Genomic DNA, 22,963 nt, shown 5'->3' on the forward strand with positions numbered 1-22,963 from the left:
GAGGTTTGATCTGGCTTGGGTTCTCAGCAGCTCCTCCTGGCTGTGTTGGGAGGGGAAAGGATGGGAGGTGCAAAACCACAGGGTAAGGCAACTGCAAAAGTCCAGGCCGGGCTGGATGCTGTGGCTCACGCCCATAACCCCAGCACTCAGAGAGGCTGAGGTGGGAGGATCCCTTGAGCCTAGTAATTTGAGACCATCCTAGGCAACATAGTAAGACTCTTGTCTCAACGACAAAAAAATTTTTTTTTTTTTTGAGACCGAGGTTCGCTCTTGTTGCCCAGGCTGGAGTGGAGTGGCGCAATCTCGGCTCACGGCAACCTTCGCCTCCCAGGTTCAAGCAATTCTCCTGCCTCAGCCTCCTGAGTAGCTGGGATTACAGGCTCCCACCACCACGCCTGGCTAATTTTTTTTGTATTTTTAGTAGAGATGGGGTTTCGCCTTGTTGGCCAGGCTGGTCTTGAACTCCTGACCTCAGGTGATCCGTCCACCTGGGCCTCTCAAAGTGCTGGGATTACAGGCGTGAGCCACTGCTTCCGCCCAGGAAAAAAAAAAATTGTTTTAATTAACCAGGCTCAGTGATTCACGCCTGTAATTTCAGTTACTCAAGAGGCTAAGGTGGGAGGATCACCTGACTCATACCTGTAATTTCAGCTACTCGAGAGGCTGAGGTGGGAGGATCACCTGAGCCCAGGAGGTTGAGGCTGCAGGGAACTGATTGTGCTACTACACTTAATCCTGGACAACAGAACAAGACCCTGTGTTAAAACTAGTCCAGTCCAGGCGGGAAGTAATGGTTTAGAAGTAGGGGACACCTTGGCCTCATTGAGATAGGATGTGCAGGGAAGGCGTCTTAATCAAGTCTGGAGTCTGAGAGGGAGCCCACCTTTGGGCACAGCAGAGGGGCACAGGCACAAAAAGCTGGGAAGTAGGCGTGAGCTGGGAGCTGGGCATCTTCCAGGAATGGAAAGGGGGCTGGTGAGGATAGGCAAGGGCTTGAGTGACCTTCAGCAGGGCCACATTACACGGGCTTCACAGGTGGAGGCAAGGAGGCTGGACTACGCTACGCCCTCAGTATGGTTAAGAGCCATGGGAGGTGTCAAGCCACAGGAGAGATCTGGTCAGACGTTTGAGGTTGGAAAAAATGAGTGGCATCTATGTGAGGAGCGATTGGAGGAGTGGACAGAGTTAGAAGGGAGCTGGGAAGAGAGGCAAGAGGAGGCATTGCTGAGAAGATGGATGAGGCAGTGGGGGCAGAGGGAAGCGGGCGGCCTAGAGAGGTGTTTTTAGGAGATAGTAGGTGCTGGGCTCGCCCGTGGATTGAGGGGGAAGCAGGATCAGAGAGGAGTCCCAGGCCTGGCGCGGCGGCTCACGCCTATAATCCTAGCACTTTGGGAGGCCAACGCGGGCAGATAGCTTTGAGGTCAGGAGTTTGAGACCACTCTGGGCAACATGGTGAGGCCCCATCTCTACAAAAAAAAATAATTAGCCAGGCATGGTGGCCCACACCTGTAGTCCCAGCTACTCAAGAGGCTGAGGTGGGAGGATCACTTGAGCCTGGGAAGCAGAGATTGCAAGTGAGCCAAGATTGCACCACTGCACTCCAGCGCAAGACCCCGTCTCAAAAAAAAAAAATAGGACTCCCAGTAGGAGAGTGACTGACACTTGGCAAAAATAGATAAGGCAGGGAAGATTTTTTTTGAAGGATGCTTTTCTTCCTTTTGTTTTTCTTTTTCTTTTTTTTTTTTTTTTGAGACAAAGTCTCACTACATTGCCCAGGCTAGACTCAAACTCCTGGGCTCAAGGGATCCTCCTACCTCCGCCTCCTGCGTAGTTGGGACTACAGGCATGAGTCACCACATCCAGCTACAAATGCTGTTTCTTTAAATCTTGGAAGTCCCCTGGGAGCCCACCTTCCCTAGGCAACTTCCCAGAAGCCACATCATTCTGGATGTCCTTTTTTCCCCCTTCTCAGCCCAGAGCGTCTGAAAGGTTGCCCTGTGCTGTCCTTGAGTAAACACTTCCCTGTCCAGTGACACATGAAACCACAGTTGTTTTCCATAACACAAAGGACAGCTCTCTCCTCCCCACCCTCCCAAATGCCCCTCTTCTGATGCAATCATTTGTTCTCTTCCAGAGATAACTTTAGGGCTGGGCACGGTGGCTCACACCTGCACTTTGGGAGGCTAAGAGGCAACAAGAGCAAAACTCCGAATCAAAATAAATAAATAAATAAACAGATTCAGAAGATATGATGAAGTGTAGGGTTTAATCAAGGGCAAGGCTTGAGGATGACCACCTGGGAGCATAGATTGACATTGTCCTGAAAATACACTTCAAGCAGGGGCCAAGGCAAGGAGCTTTTGCAAGTGAGCTTTTGTTTGTTTGTTTGTTTCTTGGAGAGAGGGTCTCCAAAAATAAAAGTAAAAATTAGCCAGGGATGGTGGCGCACACCTGTAATCCCAGCTACTCGGGAGGCTAAGGCGGGCAAATCACTGAAACCAGGAAGAGGAGGTTGCATTAAGCTGAGATTGAACCACTGCACTCCAGCCTGGGTGACAGAGCAAGACTCCATCTCAAATTAAAAAAAAAGAGAGGCCGGGCACGGTGGCTCAAGCCTATAATCCCAGCACTTTGGGAGGCCGAGACGGGCGGATCACGAGGTCAGGAGATCGAGACCATCCTGGCTAACACGGTGAAACCCCGTCTCTACTAAAAAAATACAAAAAACTAGCCGGGCGAGGTGGCGGTGCCTGTAGTCCCAGCTACTCAGGAGGCTGAGGCAGGAGAATGGCGTAAACCCAGGAGGCAGAGCTTGCAGTGAGCTGAGATCCGGCCACTGCACTCCAGCCTGGGCGACAGAGCCAGACTCCGTCTCAAAAAAAAAAAAAAAAGAAAAGAGAGAGATAACTTCAAAAGCTTCTATATACACACTGGGGCAGAAGTAAGGAACAAAGCAGCCAAAGCCTCTGTCTTCATAATGTGTGAGCCACTGAGAGATGGATGGTTGGTCAGAGTCGGCGGTCAGCAAAGTGCCCTTGAGGAAGAGGGGCTTGGAGTGGGGTCTGGAGAAGGAAGCCAAAGCAATCCAGGCACAAAATCACCAACCAAAACCCCAAAGTGGGTGGGAGCAGAGACTGAGGAGGGCGTGGGTGGGGAGCACATGGAGTGGCCAGGGGAGGTGGCCATGGGGAAATGCTGGGTTTGGACCCTGAGTCACTATTCTAACAGCTTGGAGGGCGGCCAGGAGGACGTGGGGAGGCTTGTTGGATGCTCCACGATGGTCGAGGGAAGGCGGTGGGAAGGGAGAGCTGGGAAGAAGGGGAGAGTCAGACTGTGTTGAGAAGTTCAGAGGTGGATACCCAGGTCCAGAAAGCAACGGAACATGTGAGTCTGGGTGGGGGACACACAGTATAAGCATGAGCTGCTATTCTTCCTGGAGGTTTGTTTTTGTGATTTTTTTTTCCCATGTTTTCCAAGAGGATAAGGTGAAAAGGGTATTAAAAAAAAGGACCGACTTTGAAAATTTTCTGCCTTTATCACACTTCCGGTCATACAATCATCTAATGATGACTACAGGAAAAGGAACCGGGGGCCTTTTCAGCTGGAACTTTGAACCACATTACTCAGTTACTCAGCCTTGGCTTATTTTTTTTTTTTTTTTCTGAGACAGAGTCTCGCTCTGTCACCCAGGCTGGAGTGCAGTGGCATGATCTCGGGCCACTGCAACCTCCGCCTCCTGGGTTCAAGCAATTCTCATGCCTCAGCCTCCTGAGTAGCTGGGATTACAGATGCATGCCACCAGGCCTGGCTAATTTTTGCATTTTTAGTAGAGACGAGGTTTCACCATGTTGGCCAGGCTGGTGTTAAACTCCTGGCCTCAAGTGATCCACCCTCCTCAGCCTCCTAAAGTGCTGGGATTGCAGGTATGAACCACCATGCCTGACCAGCTTTTTTTTAAATCTCAGCCTCCTCCAGGCTTTTGGACCCTGTCTCTGCATCTCTGGCAAGGTGAAGAGACAGTATACCGAAATGGCCAGGCCAGGCACCTGTAACCTCAGAGCTTTGGGGGGCCGAGGTGGGAAGATGGCTTGTGCTCAGGAGCTTGAGATCTGCCTGGGCAACATAGCAAGAACTCATCTCTACAAAAAAAAAAAAATTAAAATTAGCTGGGCATGGTGGTGCATGCCTGTGGTCCTGGCTACTCTGGAGGCCAAGGAGGGAGGATCACTTGAGCCTAGGGGGTGAAGGCTGCAGCAAGCTATGATCACGCCACTGCACGCAAGCCCAGGTGACAGAGCAGGCCCCTGTCTCTAAAAAATAAAGTAAAATAAAATGGGCAACGCTTGGATAGGGCAGTGCGGGCCAGACAGTACCCTAAGCCATTTACCTATTAGTGTAGTATTTAATTCACACAACAATCCTCGGGGTGGGTACTTTCATTATCCCCATTTTACAAAAGAAGAGACAGCTACGGAGTTGCAAAAACACTTACCCCAAGCCAGGCCACTAATAAGCAGCAGAGCTTGGATTGGAACCCCAGCGGTTAGGGCCTAGCCACCCTGCTCCTCTGCTGAGTGTTGGTTGAATGACTGCAGGTGAGGAGTGATGCACCCCCTCTCATCCTCTCCCCAGCCAAGCCCCAGAACCACGCTGAGGCCCAGGAGGTCACATTCAGCCAGGACCCTGTGCCAGTCGCCCGCTGCATCTCCAAAGAGGGCCGCCCACCTGCCCGGATCTCCTGGCTCTCGTCCCTCGACTGGGAAGCCAAAGAGACCCAGGTGTCAGGGACCCTGGCCGGCACTGTCACCGTCACCAGCCGCTTCACCTTGGTGCCCTCAGGCCGAGCAGATGGTGTCACGGTCACCTGCAAAGTGGAGCATGAGAGCTTCGAGGAGCCAGCCCTGATACCTGTGATCCTGTCTGTACTCTGTGAGTGCATCGGGGGTGACCCCTCCCCCATCAAAACTGCCTGCACTGGCTTCTCCAAAGCACTGTCTACATGTCTCTGAATGTTGTCTGCATGGGTTCCCTGAAGCCAAATTCTGCACAACCTTCCTGCTATTGTCTACACTGGCTCCCATGGGCAAATCTACATACTTTCCCCTCATTGTCTACACTGGCTTTACTGGGTTCATGCCATGCCATGCCTAGTCTGTGGTAAACTGGGATGGGCTTGCAAGAGCCAGTTTGACACATTTCTTTCCAATTCTACATCCAATGAAGCCTTCTCAGTAGCTAGAAATCTACCTTGGGGAATATTTACACCAAGGAAATTGGCAAACCCTAAAAATGGGGGCTTCCTTTATTCCCCAGAGAGTTGGTTTACCAGCAAAGAGCTGCCCCCAACAGTGTCTTTTCTGGCTCCCATGGGCCCCGGTTGACACTGCCCCTGGACCGTCCGGGTCAATCATGCTGGGCCATGTCTACATGTCTACACTGCCCAACCTAACATCATCTCCACACCTTCCCATACTTCTGCCTTGACTTCCCTAGGCACTGTCTATACCGTGTCTCCCAGAGTCTCTACACCGACCCCTGATCCCTGATATTATTTACATTGCCCCCACCCCCCGGGCCCTGTTGATCCTGACATCTCCCACTGGGATTTTTGCTAGCTCTTCCAGAAACTGCCTATACTTACACCTTGTAATATTACCCAGAGAGGCCACCCTGGCACTCTTCACACAGAATCCCTCAAATACTGGCTTAACCACCTCTTCCACCACTGTCCAAAATGACCACATACTCCAACTCAGCGTTGTCTACACTAGCTCCCCAGGCAATGCCTCCACTTACACAGATTCCCTAAGCCAAGTCTATACCGGTTCTCCCAGACAACATGCATCACATGCGTCCATAAGTGCACCAGCTCCCCTGAGCCTCGTCTGTGCCAGTTTCTTCCCGGGACCTACACTGGTTGCCCAAACCCTGTCTTGACATCCTCCTTCCATGTCAGAAACACGGACACAGGCTGGATGTGTTGGCTCACACCTGTAATCCCAGCATTTTGGGAGGCCAAGGCAGGCGGATCACTTGAGGTCAGGAGTTTGGCACCAGCCTGGGCAACATAGTGAAACCCTGTCTCTGCTAAAAATACCAAAATTAGCTGGAATTGTTGGTACATGCCTGTAATCCCAACCACTTGGGAGGCTGAGGCGGGAGGATGGCTTGAGCCCAGGATGCAGAAGTTGCAGCAAGCCAAGATCACCCCACTGCTCTCCATCCTGGGCAACAGAGCAACATCCTGTCTCAAACACACACACACACCACACACACACACACAATTTGTAGTGGCTCCCTCAGGCACTGCCAGCACTGAACAATAACTCCCACAAAATTATCCACAGTGGTTTCCCTGAACAGCGTCTACACCGACATCAGCATACACAACCTGGACTGATTTGCCCCAGATGGTTTTGACTGCTGTACCTCCTGCCAACCCGCCCCGTTTCTTTAGCATTCCTGTCCATCTGCTAACCTTTCCACCCACTCTGGGATTCTCTTCCTTGCTGATCCAGTCCCCACATTTCCCGCAGACCCTCCTGAAGTGTCCATCTCCGGCTATGATGACAACTGGTACCTCGGCCGTACTGATGCCACCCTGAGCTGTAACGTCCGCAGCAACCCAGAGCCCACAGGCTATGACTGGAGCACGTGAGTCATGTGTCCTCGGAACCCTGGGTCTGAGGGAGGCAGGGCTGGGGCCTGGACTCCTGGGTCTGAGGGAGGAGGGATGGGGGCCTAGACTCCTGGTTCTGAGGGAGGAGAGGCTGGGGCCTGGACTCCTGGGTCTGAGGGAGGAGAAGCTGGGGGCCTGGACTCCTGGGTCTGAGGGAGGAGAGGCTGGGGCCTGGACTCCTGGGTCTGAGGGAGGAGAGGCTGGGGCCTGGACTCCTGGGTCTGAGGGAGGAGGGGCTGGGGCCTGGACTCCTGGGTCTGAGGGAGGAGGGATGAGGGCCTGGACTCCTGTGTCTGAGGGAGGAGAGGCTGGGGCCTGGACTCCTGGATCTGAGGGAGGAGGGATGGGGGCCTGGACTCCTGGGTCTAAGGGAGGAGGGATGGGGGCCTGGACTCCTGGGTCTGAGGGAGGAGAGGCTGGGGCCTGGACTCCTGGGTCTAAGGGAGGAGGGATGGGGGCCTGGACTCCTGGGTCTGAGGAGGAGAAGCTGGGGGCCTGGACTCCTGGGTCTGAGGGAGGAGAGGCTGGGGCCTGGACTCCTGGTCTGAGGGAGGAGAGGCTGGGGCCTGGACTCCTGGGTCTGAGGGAGGAGAGGCTGGGGCCTGGACTCCTGGGTCTGAGGGAGGAGAGGCTGGGGCCTGGACTCCTGGGTCTAAGGAGGAGGGATGAGGGCCTGGACTCCTGTGTCTGAGGGAGGAGAGGCTGGGGCCTGGACTCCTGGATCTGAGGGAGGAGGGATGGGGGCCTGGACTCCTGGGTCTAAGGGAGGAGGATGGGGCCTGGACTCCTGGGTCTGAGGGAGGAGAGCTGGGGCCTGGACTCCTGGGTCTGAGGGAGGACGGGCTGGGACCTGGACTCCTGGGTCTGAGGGAGCAGGGGCTGGGAGCTTGGACTCCAGTGTCTGAGAGAGGAAGGGCTGGGGTCCTGGACTCCTGGGTCTGAGGAAGGAGGGGCTGGGCCTAAACTCCTAAGTCCTCCAGGATGAAGGGAGCTTGCATTTCGGCAATTTGGGGTCTCCAGGAGTACTTAGGTCCCTGCAGCTTGGCTCCTGGTGGGTGTATCTTCAGGGATGAGACCTGTGCTCCCCTCTCGACCTTGGTATCCCTCTCACCTGACCCCACACCCCTCCAGGACCTCAGGCATCTTCCCGACCTCTGCAGTAGCCCAGGGCTCCCAGCTGGTCATCCACGCGGTGGACAGTCTGTTCAATACCACCTTCGTCTGCACAGTCACCAATGCCGTGGGCATGGGCCGCGCTGAGCAGGTCATCTTTGTCCGAGGTGAGTGGGTCTTGGGGGCCGTGTGTGGAGACCTGGGTCTGCTCCCCCAGAGTTCCGCCCTTCAGGATTTGGGGACTGCACTGGGGGAGGCTGCGCCGCCGGCCTGGGAGGGATGCAGACCCGCCTGGCTGAGGGGAGATGAGGGTTGGCCTTCCCCTCATGGCCTCAGACTGAGGTCTGAATTTGGGGTGTCAGGGTAAGTGAAGCCAGTAGAGTTGGGGATTGAGGACTTTGCTCGGGGTTCCTAGAAAGTAGAGGCCTGGCTAGGATCCTCACGAAGAGACCCAAGGAAGCTGCCCTGGGCTCCAGCTCCTGAGAAAGACGCAAACCTAGAATCAGGCACGCAAACCTCAAAGAGACAGAAACCAAGAGCTCCCACCCTTAGAAACACGAACCAGCCCCAAGGCACGGAGCCAAAGAGGAAAAGCGCGAAGCCAGACCATCACCCAGTGATGGAAACTGGGTCAAACTCACAGCTGCAGAGCCACACACCTAGAGGGAGGCCGGGACTGTTAACAGAGCCATGCTCCCTGGGACAGAGAGACCCATGGGCCCCGGAGCTGGGGCCAGAGACCCCTCCTGTCAAAGCCACAGCTGGCAGGACCCACAGCCACAGACACTCCCTGTGCTGGGAAATTCTGTTGCAGAGATGCATCAGATTCCAGACACTCACCTGGATAGTAACCCTGCACACTCAAACCCATTGTCACCAAGACACACACCCAGGAGGAAAGCGGCACTGGCCAAGACAGACTGAACGAAGCCAGATGACAACTGTGACAACTGGAAAGGGCCTTTTTCTTTTTTTGTTTTTTTTGCGATAGAGTCTTGCTCTGTCGCCCAGGCTGAAGTGCAGTGACGTAATCTCAGCTCACTGCAACCTCCGCCTCCCGGGTTCAAGCAGTTATCCTGCTTCAGCCTCCTGAGTAGCTGGGACTACATGCACTCACCATCAAGCCCAGCTAAGTTTTGTATTTTTGGTAGAGACAGGGTTTCACCATATTGGTCAGGCTGGTCTCGAACTGCTGACTTCCGGTGATCTACCCGCCTTGGCCTCCGGAAGTGCTGGGATTACAGGCATGAGCCACTGCACCTGGCCAGAAAGAGACACGCTTACAAACACCTGAGGGCAACGGTCCATGCAGCACACCTGTGCAAACACGCAATGTGCAGGTCCCCTAGAAACATGACCGAAGGTGTAAGGACAAACTCCCACACAGGGGCTGTCCTGTCATGCAGACAGAGTAGCCACGGAGGGACGGAAGCAGACTCCTTTACTGGGTCATAATCTTAGAATGCACACACAACCTTGCAGGGACACCCAAGAGAAAACAGACCCCTCTTCAGGAATCCAGATACAGCCAGGGAGATCGGACACCCCTATGGGAAACACTACAGACAGCAAACCCAGAGAGACCGCTGCCCCGCTCTGGGCTCGCCTGACGCGCGAGGATGCGCACGAGTCCCCGGAGGGAGACATCACACAGACACGCTGGGGCAAAACTAATCCGGGACAGCAATGGCTGCCCACGGAGGAATGTCATCCCTCACTCAGACGGAAAATCAAAAGACATCCTGGGAGAAGCTTGTGCCCGGGAACTCTCCCGAAACTCCCCGAAACTCCTCCGAAACTCTCCAGAAAGTCCGTTAGGGAGATTCTCATTCAACAAATATGTGTTTCCTGTTTGCTAGGCACTCTCGCTGAGGTTAGGAATACAATGGTGAATGAGCCACAGTCCCTGCCCTCAGCAGCACACCCAGGGGAGGGTCAGCTCCACCCACCCAGACAGACACCCAACTGGAAATACACCCCTAACCTCTACCCCAGATCATCTGAGAAGCTGATCCCCTGCCCACACACCCAGCAGGTGGCTCCAAGGTCGGAGCCTGCAGAACACAGACGCAGTAGAGAAAGACTCAGCGCTGTGGAAAGACACCCCCACCTCCCCACGACGGTGGCCACGGAGCCACCCCCAGCGGACAACACCATTACAAAGACACGTGCCTACAGATAATGCCTGCAGAAACGTGCGTGCTCCAAGCACACTAGAAATCCCGTCGCAAGCAGTGAGTGCCCCGACAGCCACAGCCAGAGGAGACACACTCAAAGCTCCTGGGGTCACTCTCAGAGGGTCTCTGAGCCACGAACCCACATCCAGGCACACACAGAGTCGTCACAGAAACACAGTATGGAGTCCACAGCAGCACGAACATAGGTACATATGCCGCACCGCAGGACAGATCTGTCTTTAGGGAGACTCAGATAACTTTTTATTTTTAATAGAGACAGGGTCTCATTATGTTGACCAGACTGGCCTTGAACTCCTGGCCTCAAAGCATTCCTTCTGCCTCGGCCTCCCAAAGTGCTGGGATTACAGACATGAGCCACCACATGAGCCTGATTCAGAACTTTCAACCCTAGACATGAACAGACTTAGCTTAGAGCTCCAAAACACCAACGCCACCTCCAGAAACAGAGACAAGCCTCCCGAGATAGGCTCAACCTGGTCCAGTTAGTGACCAGCACTTCCATTACAGAGAAAAATCTGTTTCACTCCTCAACCCAGTGTATAGCTAGAGACGTATATACCACCCTACCCCCCGCCAAAAAGACTGTATCCTCCTTTTTTTTAATGCTATTTGTGAGTCACTAAGCTGATTTGACAGCCCACTGGGTCATGACCCCCTGTTTGAAAACAACAGAAACAGATGTCCTTCCTGGGTCTCAGCCCCTCCCGTGAGTAGAGGTGTAGAGGTGGGGTCAGGTGTGGGTGAACCCCCACCCCCGCTGTCCCAGTTAGGCCCTGCATGCAGATATGGGGGAAGTGGAGGTGGGTAGGTTCTGGTTACATTGATTTCTGTCCCTGGCTTGGGGCCCAGGAGCCCCATCCCCCTGCTCACACTTCCCTCCTCAGCACTTCATGGCTTCCTCTCTCTCTCCGCCTCCCCCCTCCCTCCCATCCTCCCTGGCTCAACCCCTGCAGGGAGCACTAAGGAAGTCCTACTGTCCGGGTCTGTGAGAACCCCATTTTACACGCTGGGGATGAGTGGCCCAGAGAGGAGGCAGCCACGGCACTTGGAATAAATGCTCCCAGCCCCTCGAGAGGGCAGAATTATCAGGAATCTGTGGCCCTCTGCAGAGAGCTTTGGGATCAGACAGCCTCCCACTGAAATCCAACTGTCCTCCCCCAGGGGGTGTGCCCCCAAGCTTGTAGCTGTGTGAGGATCCCACAGCACATTCAGGGAGGGCTGCGAAGTCACGTGGCGCCAGGGTCCCGGCCAGTGACCGGGCGGCCAGATCGACTGCATCCGAATAGCCAGCTTCCACTCAGCTACAGCGATTGCCAGACATGGGAGTTTAGTGTTGCCAGATCTGATTTTTCCCCCCTAAGAGAAACCTGGATTTTTAAGTGAAATCGCCTGATTTTTGAAAGGTTGGCTAGCAATTTAAATTTTGCAAAACGCCAACACCTGGGGACCACTGGTTGGCATCCCCTCCTTGTACAAGTGGTGCTCAGGCTGTAGTGAAGGGCGGAGGGGCTTCCCCTTCCCCCCCACTCCTCTTCCTCCACCATTCTTCTGCTTAGAGTCACCCCCTAATTATGGTCACTCCCACTCCCTCCCTCCCCGCCTATCCTGCGTCTCCCCACCCCCTCACTCCGCAGAGCTATCCTCATGACCTTGTGTCTCCCTTTCTCTCTCTCTCTCACCGCTCCTTCTCTCTCTCCTCAGAAACCCCCAGGGCCTCGCCCCGAGACATGGGCCCGCTGGTGTGGGGGGCCGTGGGAGGGACACTGCTGGTGCTGCTACTTCTGGCTGGGGGGTCCTTGGCCTTCATCCTGCTGAGGGTGAGGAGGAGGAGGAAGAGCCCTGGAGGAGCAGGAGGAGGAGCCAGCGGCGACGGGGGATTCTACGATCCGAAAACTCAGGTGTTGGGAAATGGGGACCCTGTCTTCTGGACACCAGTAGTCCCTGGTCCCATGGAACCAGATGGCAAGGAGGAGGAGGAGGAGGAGGAGGAGGAAGAGAAGGCAGAGAAAGGCCTCATGTTGCCTCCACCCCCAGCACTCGAGGATGACATGGAGTCCCAGCTGGATGGCTCCCTCATCTCACGGCGGGCAGTTTATGTGTGACCTGGACACAGACAGAGACAGAGCTGGGCCCAGCCCTCCCGCCCCCAACTGGGCCACGCCGGCCTAGGGTTCCAGACTGGTTGGACTTGTTCGTCTGGACAACACTGGAGTGGAACACTGCCTCCCACTTTCCTGGGACTTGGAGGGAGGTGGAACGGCACACTGGACTTCTCCTGTCTCTAGGGCTGCATGGGGAGCCCAGAGAGCTGAGTAGTGGGGATCCAGAGAGGACCCCCGCCCCCAGAGACTTGGTTTTGGCTCCAGCCTGCCCCTGGCCCCGTGACACTCAGGAGTTAATAAATGCCTTGGAGGAAAACATTGGGGGTGTCTTGTAATACATCAGACCCCCTCTTTGGGTGGTGGGGAAAGAGGGGGTGGGACAGGGACTCCCAGGTCCCAGGGCTGGGAAGAGCCGATCCACGTCCCCGGGGAATGAGAGCCTGGAAGGGGTTAGACTGGCGAAGGCTGTGGGGCTCGGACCACTTGGATCCTTGAAAGACGCATAGGACGGCCGAGAACCACGAGGCTCGTGGAACTAGGACTCAGGTCACTGAACTGTGGGCTCAGAGACCTGGACATTTGGACTTCTGAGTCCCAGGACAGAGGCTACCTTTCTGGATGGTGTGGCCAGACCGGTCGGAGGCCGGAGTTCTCTGGACTCCTGGACCCTCGGGTGCAGGTGGGGGTGGGGACAGCAGGGGCTCAGTCAGGTTCCTGCGTCCTGAGAGAATAGGAGGCCAGAGGGCTGTGATCCAATGGAGACTCAGACCTCAACTCCCCCAGGTTGCTGGGGGTCTCGGGAGGGGAGGGCTGCTCCCCACTCCCATTCTTAGGGACCCTAAGGGCATGGGGCAGGCAGGGGGTGCTGGGGAAGTCCCACCTCTGGCCACCCCCACTGTGGCTTCCCCCACCTGCTTCTCCATCCTTGCCCCCAGGGATCACCCCAAGGGACTTTTCAGTGACTCTCTGGGAGTGGCGGCAGCTCCCTCCAGCTCAACTGGAAAAGCAAAGACAGACGGGGTCCTTGAACTCCCAGGCTCAGTAAGGGGCAGGTTTTTACCCGTGTCACCTCTGCTCTCCCAAGCCTCCGTGCCTCCTCTGTAACACGGGGCAGGTGTTCATATCGGCCCCACAAGGCTGTCACAGGACCCAGTAAGGACATGCCCGTGATGCCCTCATGCAGCCTCGTCGACCTCCACAGACCCCACCAAGCCCTGTGCCAGGCGGTGCTGGGGCTGCAGCTATGACCTGCACAGACCCAGTCCCGTCCTCCAGTGCGCATTGCCATGATGACCACAAGAATAGCAGCAGTATGTTTAGGATGAAGGTGTGTGTGTGGACCGAGGGGCAGTCTCTCTCTCACTCCCCCACCCGCTGAAGCCCTCCAGAGGATGTCAGGCTGTGGAAGGGGAGCAGTGAAGATCCAATAGTCCAGCGTCCTCTGGAAGCTTCCTCCTCATCTGCAGAGTGAGGCTGATGCGTGCGTGACCCCCATGGGCTCTTCCATACGTGTTATTGTCTGTACTTGCCCGGTTGTTTAGTCTGTACTCGCCCACCCACCCCACCCGGGCAACAGGAGGGCAGGGGCGGGGAATTGTGTCCGCCTGGCACACAGTGGATCCTTCAGTGCCATGCTGGGTCGTCCTTACACACCCACCAAACACCTACTGTGTGCCAGACCTCGGGTGCATGGTCTAGTGTGAAAATTGGCAAGTAAACAGGTAGTTGCTCCAAAAACTTCCACTAGGGAAGACTTGAGATATGGAAATAGGAAGTGCTAGGAAGGAAGGAGAGGGCCAGGAGCACACGGGCTTCTCGATCCCTTTTCCTGTCTTGTGTTTTTTTGTTTTGTTTTGTTGTTTTGTTTTGTTTCTGAGACAGTATCTTGCTCTATTACCCAGGCTGGAGTGCAGTGGTGCGATCTCGGCTCACCACACCCTCCACCTCCCAAGTTCAAGCAATTCTCCTGTTTCAGCCTTCTGAGTAACGCACCCAGCCATTCTTTTTTTTTTTTTTTTTTAAGAAGTGGGGTGGTCTCCCTATATTACCCAGACTGGGCTCAAACTCCTGGGCTTAAGCGATCAATCCTGCCACTTCAGCCTCCAAAAGTGCTGGGATGACAGGTGTGAGCCGCTGTGCCTGGCCCCCAGCTAATTTTTTTTTTGAGACGGAGTTTCGCTCTTGTTGTCCAGGCTGGAGTGCAATGGCGCAATCTTGTCTCACGGCAACCTCCACTTCCTGGATTCAAGCGATTCTCCTGCCTCAGCCTCCTGAGTAGCTGGATTTACAGGCATGCACCAGCACGCCCGGCTAATATTTTGTATTTTTAGTAGAGACAGGGTTTCTCCATGTTGATCAGGCTGGTCTCAAACTCCCGACCTCAGGTGATCCACCCACCTCGGCCTCCCAAAAGGCTGGGATTACAGGTGTGAGCCACCACGCCCAGCCGGCCCCCCGCTAATTTTTTAAATTTTTTCTAGAGATGAGGTCTTGTGCTCGTCACCCTGGCTGATCTTGAACAATCCACGCGCCTTGGCCTCCCAAAGCACTGGGATTACAGGCGTCAGTCACTGCCCCCGGCTCTAACCCCTTTCCTGATAAGTGGAAGGAGATTCTAGTACCCAGAGGTGATTCTGGATCCCAGAATTCTGCCCCCGCATTCTCTGCCTTCTAGCCGCCCCCGTCCTGTCTCCTCTCATCTCCCCACTCCCCCGCCTCATTCTGCCCCAGCTACATGGTCTACATGCTGTTCTTTAAAAACAACACAAGCCAGGCCGAGCATGGCATAATCCCAGCACATTGGGAGGCCAAAGCGGGAGGATCACTTGAGCCCAGGAGTTCAACACCAGCCTGGGCAACACGGCAAAACCCCATCTCTACAAAAAATTAACAAACAAACAAAAAAAAACTAGGCCTGGCGGCACATGCCTGTAGTTCCAGCCACTCCGGAGGGTGAGGTGGGAGGATCACTTGAGCCCGGGAAATTGAGGCTACAGTTGGCAGTGATCATGCCACTGCACTCTAGCCTGGATGACAAAGCAAGACCGTCTCAAAAAAAGCCATAAAGCCCTACAAGCCTCCTGCAGGGCCTCTGGCTGTTTGCGCTGCCTGTTTGCGCTGCCTGTGATGCCCCCAGACACTCATGACTCATCCCCGGCATCTCTTTCAGGTCCTTGCTCATTTGTCACCTTACAGGAAGGTAGAGGCCCTCCCCCTACCTTTGGGGACCCCACCTTGCACCTCCTATCACTTCCGCACTCTGTATTTTTGTATCCCCCGTGACTTAGTCCCGTCTGGCATGTGAACTATTGTATTGGTTTGCTTACTGTTGGCCTCCCTGCCCAACCAGAATCAAAGTTCCATGAAGGTAGACACTTTGTATGTATGTTTTGTTCGCCAGTCATCTCCCATGCGGGGCACACATCCTCGCTCCTTCCTCATGCTCAGCAGGTTGAGTTGAATGAAATAATGTCCCCCGCCCGTGGGAGAGGACATAGACAGGCAGGTGATGACTTGGGGTGGGGATGGTAGCTTGGAATAAGGAGCTGTGGCTTCCTCCTGGAGACCCCCTCACGCTGTCCCTCTCCTTGCAGAGACCCCCAACACAGCAGGCGCAGGGGCCACGGGCGGCATCATCGGGGGCATCATCGCCGCCATCATTGCGACTGCTGTGGCCGCCACGGGCATCCTTATCTGCCGGCAGCAGCGGAAGGAGCAGACGCTGCAGGGGTCAGAGGAGGACGAAGAGTAAGTGATGGGCCCTGAGACGGGGAAAGGGAGAGGGGTGGAAAAACTGAGGAGTATGGGGTAGGGGTCAGGGTGGCAGAAAATTCTCCATAATGACTGTGTGAAACAGACAGACCTAGGCCGGGCGCGGTGGCTCAAGCCTGTAATCCCAGCACTTTGGGAGGCCGAGACGGGCGGATCACGAGGTCAGGAGATCGAGACCATCCTGACTAACACGGTGAAACCCCGTCTCTACTAAAAATACAAAAAACTAGCCGGGCGAGGTGGCGGGCGCCTGTAGTCCCAGCTACTCGGGAGGCTGAGGCAGGAGAATGGCGTAAACCCGGGAGGCGGAGCTTGCAGTGAGCTGAGATCTGGCCACTGCACTCCAGCCCGGGCGACAGAGCAAGACTCCGTCTCAAAAAAAAAAAAAAAGAAAAGAAAAGAAACAGACAGACCTAAAGGAACTGGGATCTAAATGGAGTAGGGAGGTAGGGTTTCTCTCTGCCACAAAGTATGGCATTTATTTTAAAAATTAGCCGGGGACCAGGCACAGTGGCTTACACCTGTCATCCCGGCACTTTTGGAGGCTGGAGTAGGGGGATCCATCGCTTGAGCCCAGGAATTGGAGCCCAGTCTGGGTAACATAGGAAGACCACCCCCCTCTACCAAAAAAAAATAGCCACGCATGGTGGCTCTGACCGCTGTGTTCTGTGAAGACTTATCAGAGCCCAGGCTCCTACTACATTTTTTGGGCTTGTTTGTTCGGTTTTTGGGTTTGGGGTTTTTTTTGAGACGGAGTCTTGCTCTGTCACCGAGGCTGGAGTGCAGTGAGGCAATCTCGGCTCACCGCAAGCTCCGCCTCCTGGGTTCAAGCCATTCTCCTGCCTCAGCCTCCGGAGTAGCTGGGATTACAGGTGCTGGCCACCACGCCTAGCTAATTTTTTGGATTTTTAGCAGAGACAGGATTTCACTGTGTTAGCCAGGATGGTCTTGATCTGTTGACCTCAGGATCCTCCCTCCTCAGCCTCCCAAAGTCCTGGGATTACAAGCGTGAGCCACTGTGCCTGGCCGAGTTTTTAATAAAAGAAGAAAGTGCAGTTCCTAAATTGTTATGGAGAATTTATATTAACATAACATAAGCTATTGATTGGCTAGCCATTGCTCTTTGTATCACAAATTCCAGAAACCTGAAGATAAAGAGTAACACTGGTCAGGCAGGGTGGGTCAGGCAGGGTGGCTCACACCTGTAATCCCAGAACTTCGCTTTGTTTTTGTTTTTGTCTGAGATGGAGTCTCACTCTGTCACCCAGGCTGGAGTGCTGTGGCTCCATCTCAGCTCACTGCAAGCTCCACCTCCCAGGTTCCAGTGATTCTTCTACCTCAGCCTCCTGAGTGGCTAGAACTACAGGCTCCCGCCACCACGCCCCGCTAATTTTTGTATTTTTAGTAGAGACAAGGTTTTACCACGTTGGCCAGGCTGATCTCGAATTCCTAACCTCAGGTGATCCGCGCACCTCAGCCTCCCAAAGTGCTGGGATTACAGGTGTGAGCACCATGTCTGGCCCACAATTATTTTAATAGAAAAGACAAGAGGCCGATCCTAAATTGTTATCGAAAATTTACATTAAAGTAACATAAGCTATTGATTGGCTATACATTGCTCTTTTTATCACGAATTCCAGAAACCTGAAGATAACCCAGCAGTTTGTTTTGTTTTTGTTTTTGTTTAAGATGGAGTCTCGGCCAGGTGCAGTGGCTCAAGCCTGTAATCCCAGCACTTTGGGAGGCCGAGACGGGCGGATCACAAGGTCAGGAGATTGAGACCATCCTGGCTAATACGGTGAAACCCCCGTCTCTACTAAAGAATACAAAAAACTAGCCGGGCGACGAGGCGGGCGCCTGTAGTCCCAGCTACTCGGGAGGCGGAGGCAGGAGAATGGCGTAAACCTGGGAGGCGGAGCTTGCAGTGAGCTGAGATCCGGCCACCGCACTCCAGCCTGGGCGACAGAGCCAGATTCCGTCTCAAAAAAAAAAAAAAAAAAAAAAAAAAGATGGAGTCTCACTCTGTCGCCCAGGCTGGAGTGCTAAGGCGCGATCTCGGCTCACTGCAACCTCTGCCTCCCAGGTTCAAGGGATTCTCCAGCCTCAGCCTCTCCAGTAGCTGGGATTACAGGTGCGCACCACCACTCCAGGCTAATTTTTGTATTTTTAGTAGAGACGGAGTTTCACCATGTTGACCAGGCTGCTCTCGAACTCCTCACCTCAAGTGATCTGCCTGCCTCGGCCTCCCAAAGTGCTAAGATCACAAGCATGAGCCACCGAGCCTGGCCAATCCCAGCACTTTGGAAGGCCAAGGCTCTTGTTTCTGGCGGTTCAAGACCAGACTACGCATCAAAGTGAGACAACATCTGTAAAAAAATAAAACAAAATTGGCCAAGCATAGTGGTGCATGCCTGTGGTCCCGGGTCCTCAGGAGGCTGGGGTGGGAGGTCACTTGACTCAGGAGCTGAAGCCTGCAATGAGTTATGATCATGTCACTGCACTCTAGCCTCGGTGATAGAGCAAGACCCTGTATCTTAAAAAATAAAAGACTGAAAGGCCGGGCGCAGTGGCTCACGCCTGTAATCCCAGCACTTTGGGAAGCTGAGGCGGGCGGATCACGAGGTCAGGAGATCAAGACCATCCTGGCTAACATGGTGAAACCCCGTCGCTACTAAAAACACACACAAAAATTAGCCGGGCGTGGTGGCAGGCACCTGTAGTCCCAGCTACTCGGGAGGCTGAGGCCGGAGAATGGCATGAACCAGGAAGCGGAGTTTGCAGTGAGCCGAGATCACGCCACTGCAATCCAGCCTGGGCAACAGAGCGAGACTCCGTCCCAAAAAAAAAAAAAAAAAACAAAGACTCACACCTGTAATCCCAGCACTTTGGGAAGCCAACGCAGGTAGATGACTTGAGCTCAGGAATTCGAGACCAGCCTGGGCAACATGGCGAAACCTGTCTCTACAGAAAAAATACAAAAATTGCCCAGACATGGTGGCCCGTGCCTGAAGGCCCAGCTACTTGGGTGGGCTGAGGTGGGGGTGGGGGCATGTGGAGGCTGCAGTGAGCTATGATCACACTATTGTACTCCAGTCTAGCCAACAGACTGAGATCTTGCAAAAAAGACAAAGAAAAATAGCTCAGAGCAGTCTGAGGTATGTGAGGTATGCAAAATTTGTGTTTTTGAGATGGGGTCTCACTCTGTCCCTCAGGCTGAAGTTCACTGGTACAATCTGAGCTCACTGCAACCTTCGCCTCCTGGACTCAACCAGTCTTCCTATCGCAGCCTCCCAAGTAAATGGGACCACAGACACGTACCACCACACCTAGCTAGTTTTTGTATTTTTGTAGAGACAGGGTTTTGCCATGTTGCCCAGGCTGGTCTTGAACTCCTGACCTCAGGTGATCCACCCGCCTCGGCCTCCCAAAGTGCTGGGATTACAGGCATGAGCCACCACGCCCGGCCCAACACAGATCTTTTCTCCCTCCCAGAGCTCAGAGTGGGGCATGGTAATTATAAACAACATCTCTAGTACAAATTCAGTAAGTGCCCCGAGGGGGAAGTACACCTAGGTATGTCCATGTAACAGGAATTCCTGATCCGCTGGGGAAACCTGAAGGCTTCCAGGAAAAAAAGGAATTCATGGAACGAATAAAAACTCTTACTCCAGGCAAGAAAAGGGGGCAGGGGAAAGGGAGACCCAGGCAAAAGGAACAGCATGTGCCGTAACGCTGGAGTCTGAGGGGTTCTCAGGTCTTAGTCTCCACTTGACCTACTTCCTACCCCACAGCCTAGAGGGACCTCCCTCCTACAAGCCGCCGACCCCAAAAGCGAAGCTGGAGGAGCAGGAGATGGTGAGCACTTTTCCCTGGAGCCCAAGCTATCCCCACCTCCACACCCACCCCAGGGCTGGGAGGGGCCTTGCAGGGAGAGGCTGGCTGGGTGGTGGGGGCAGTTCCTGACCTCCCCGCCCCTCTCTGCTGCAGCCCTCCCAGCTCTTCACTCTGGGGGCCTCGGAGCACAGCCCACTCAAGACCCCCTACTTTGACGCTGGCGCCTCATGCACTGAGCAGGTAGGAGCTCATGGGAAGACAAAGGTGGGCTGGGGGTCTGGGTTGAAGGGCCAGGGGTCAGGCCTGGCAGAAGAGGTCAAAGACTAAAGGTCATAACTCAAGGTCAAGGGTGTGTCCCTGGCTGGTGCTTAATGCATCGAGATGTGTTCAGGATTCCGTGGGGGAGGTCAGGGGTGAGAAAGCCCAAGGTCACAAGGTTAGAATTTAAAGTCACTTGGGCGCGGTGGCCTATAATCCCAGCACTTTGGGAGGCTGAGGCAGGAGGATCACTTGGGGTCAGGAGTTCCAGACCAGCCTAGACAACATGGTGAAACCCCGTCTCTACTCAAAATACACAAAATTAGTCAGGTATGCTGGTACGAGCCTGTAATCTTAGCTACTCAGGAGGCTGAGGCGGAAGAATCACATGAACCCAGGAGGCCGAGGTTACAGTGAGCTAAGATCACACCACTGCACTCCAGCGTGGGCAACAGAGCAAGAGTCCATCTCAAAAAAATAAATAAAAACAAAAAAATAAAATCACCTGGGCCGGGCGTGGTGGCTGTGGTCTATAATTCCAGCACTTCGGGAGGCCAAGGGAGCTGGACCCCTTGAGCCTAGGCGCTCGAGACCAGCGTGGGCAACATGGGCTGCCCAGCAACATTTTGTATCTACAAAAATACAGAACTTACCTGGGTGTGGTGGCAAATGCCTGTAGGCCGAGGTGGGTGGATTGCTTAAGCCCAGGTGGTTGGGGCTGTGCCACCACACTCCAGCCTGGGCATCAGAGTGAGACCCTGTCTCAAAAACAAAAAAAAAGGAAAAGTCACTAGGTCAACAAAAACTGATTATCTGGCCGGGCATGGTGGCTCACACCTGTAATCCTAGCTACTCAGGAGGCTGAAGCAGGAGAATCGCTTGAACCCAGGAGGCAGAAGTTGCAATGAGCTGAGACCATGCCACTGCGCTCTAGCCTGGGCAACAGAGCGAGACTCCGTCTCAAAAAAAAAAATAAAAAAGAAAAAGGCCAGGCGCAATCGCTCACGTCTGTAATCCCAGCACTTTGGGAAGCCAAGGCAGGTGAATCACCTGAGGTCAGGAGTTCAAGACTATCCTGGCCAACATGGTGAAACCCCGTCTCTACTAAAATTACAAAAATTAGCTGGGCGTGGTGGCAGGCGCCTGTAATCCCAGCTGCTGGGGAGGCTGAGGCAGGAGAATCGCTTGGTCCTGGGAGGTGGAGGTTGCAGTGAGCCGAGATTGCGCCATTGCACTCCAGCCTGGGAGACAGGAGCGAAACTCCGTCTCAAAAAAAATAATAAAAAAATAGAATGAAAACAAATTGATTATCTACATTTGCTGGATACCATCCCTGAAGCTGGGACAAGACAAATCAAGTCACTCCCCTCAGTGGTCTACTGGAGGTCAGGGGTCACTGAGGTTGTGCTCAAGGTTCAAAGGGCCGTTTAGAGCCCAAGGTTAAGTACTTGAGGCCAAGACTGAGGTGAAAGTTCATGGGGAAAGATTTGCAGAGATCGAGGGACAAAGGTGAGCCCCAGGATTAATAGGGTGAGTTGCGTGCGCTGGGCTTTGGGTTAGGGAAGGGCCGAATGAATGTCCCAGTGCAATATGGCCTCATGGACAAGGAGTGAGGTGGCATCTTGTTGGCATGGGGAGAGAGTGGTCAGGATTGTGGGGTCAAGAGCAGATTGGTAATCTGTGTCATGCGTAGGAAGTGATCTTGAGTTCCTGTCCCCTCTCTACCTCCAGGAAATGCCTCGATACCATGAATTGCCCACTTTGGAAGAGCGGTCAGGACCCTTGCACCCTGGAGCCACAAGCCTGGGGTCCCCCATCCCGGTGCCTCCAGGGCCACCTGTTGTGGAAGACGTTTCCCTGGATCTAGAGGATGAGGAGGGGGAAGAGGAGGAAGAGTATCTGGATAAGATCAATCCCATCTACGATGCTCTGTCCTACAGCAGCCCCTCTGATTCCTACCAGGGCAAAGGCTTTGTCATGTCCCGGGCCATGTACGTGTGAGCTGCCACGCGCCTGGCGTCTCCCATCTCACCTGTTGATCCCTTAGCTTTCTTGCCAAGGATCTAGTGCCCCCTGACCTCTGGCCAGGCCACTGTCAGTTAACACACGTGCATCCCATTTGTGATTTCTACCTTGGTGGCTCCACTATGACCCCTAATCCATGAGCCCAGAGAAACTCACCGTGATAATGGAATCCTGGCAACCTTATCTCATGAGGCGGGAGGTGGGGAAGGTGCTTCTGTACAACCTCTGATCCCAAGGACTCCTCTCCCAGACTATGACCTTAGACCATACCTCTCACCCCCCACCAATGCCTCAACTCCCCCCAAATCACAAAGAAGACCCTAGACCTATAATTTGTCTTCAGGTAGTAAATTCCCAATAGGTCTGCTGGAGTGGGCGCTGAGGGCTCCCTGCTGCTCAGACCTGAGCCCTCCAGGCAGCAGGGTCCCACTTACCCCCTCTCCACCCTGTTCCCCAAAGATGGGAGAGAGGGGATTCCCCAGCCCAATGCAGAGTTTTCCCGGCACCCTCCTGTAAGCAGAAGTCTCAGGGTCCAGATCCTTCCCTGAGCCCCCATCCCCACCCCAATTCCTGCCTACCGAGCAAGCAGCCCCAGCCTAGGGCCAGACAGGGTGAGCCTCATACAGACTGTGCCTTGACGCCCCCAGCCTTGGGAGAAGAATTTACTGTTAACCTGGAAGACTACTGAATCATTTTACCCTTGCCCAGTGAAATAGGACCTAAACGTCTCCCTTTGGGGGAAAGTGGGTCACCTGGATTGGGGATAGCGATTGATACTGTTTTGTAAACTACATTTCCTACAAAATATGAATTTATACTTTGACCAGAACTTGCGTTTTCTGTGGGATGTGAAGGGGATGGGGTGAGACATGAAGGGGAATGAAGAAGGAGGCTAAGGGCTTAAGAGAATCAGTGAACTAGGGGTCAAGAGAGTTAAAGACAAAAAGTGACCAAAGATACAAAATAAGAATTGAGAGAGTAAT

The 22,963-nt window shown here is 54.2% G+C and overlaps 1 protein-coding gene across 2 annotated transcripts in view; it reads left to right on the top strand.

Annotated features, from left to right (window-relative positions):
- Positions 1-22,806, top strand: part of NECTIN2 (nectin cell adhesion molecule 2) — a 44,815-nt gene extending 22,009 nt beyond the window's left edge. Inside the window, exons 3-9 of one of the 2 annotated variants that reach the window (XM_033223607.1) lie at positions 4,633-4,929; positions 6,537-6,654; positions 7,811-7,959; positions 15,686-15,839; positions 19,655-19,718; positions 19,851-19,937; positions 21,687-22,806. In XM_033223607.1, coding sequence (XP_033079498.1) covers positions 4,633-4,929; positions 6,537-6,654; positions 7,811-7,959; positions 15,686-15,839; positions 19,655-19,718; positions 19,851-19,937; positions 21,687-21,956 — 1,139 coding nt within the window. In that variant the 3' untranslated portion in view covers positions 21,957-22,806. Of the gene's footprint in view, positions 1-4,632; positions 4,930-6,536; positions 6,655-7,810; positions 7,960-11,691; positions 12,412-15,685; positions 15,840-19,654; positions 19,719-19,850; positions 19,938-21,686 lie in introns of those variants that run through there. The other variant, XM_033223608.1, reaches the window with a different exon arrangement.
- The last annotated feature ends 157 nt before the right edge of the window (positions 22,807-22,963 follow it).

Source organism: Trachypithecus francoisi, unplaced genomic scaffold (assembly GCF_009764315.1).
Source record: "Trachypithecus francoisi isolate TF-2019V2 unplaced genomic scaffold, Tfra_2.0 Lachesis_group12, whole genome shotgun sequence".
NCBI lineage: Eukaryota > Metazoa > Chordata > Mammalia > Primates > Cercopithecidae > Trachypithecus > Trachypithecus francoisi.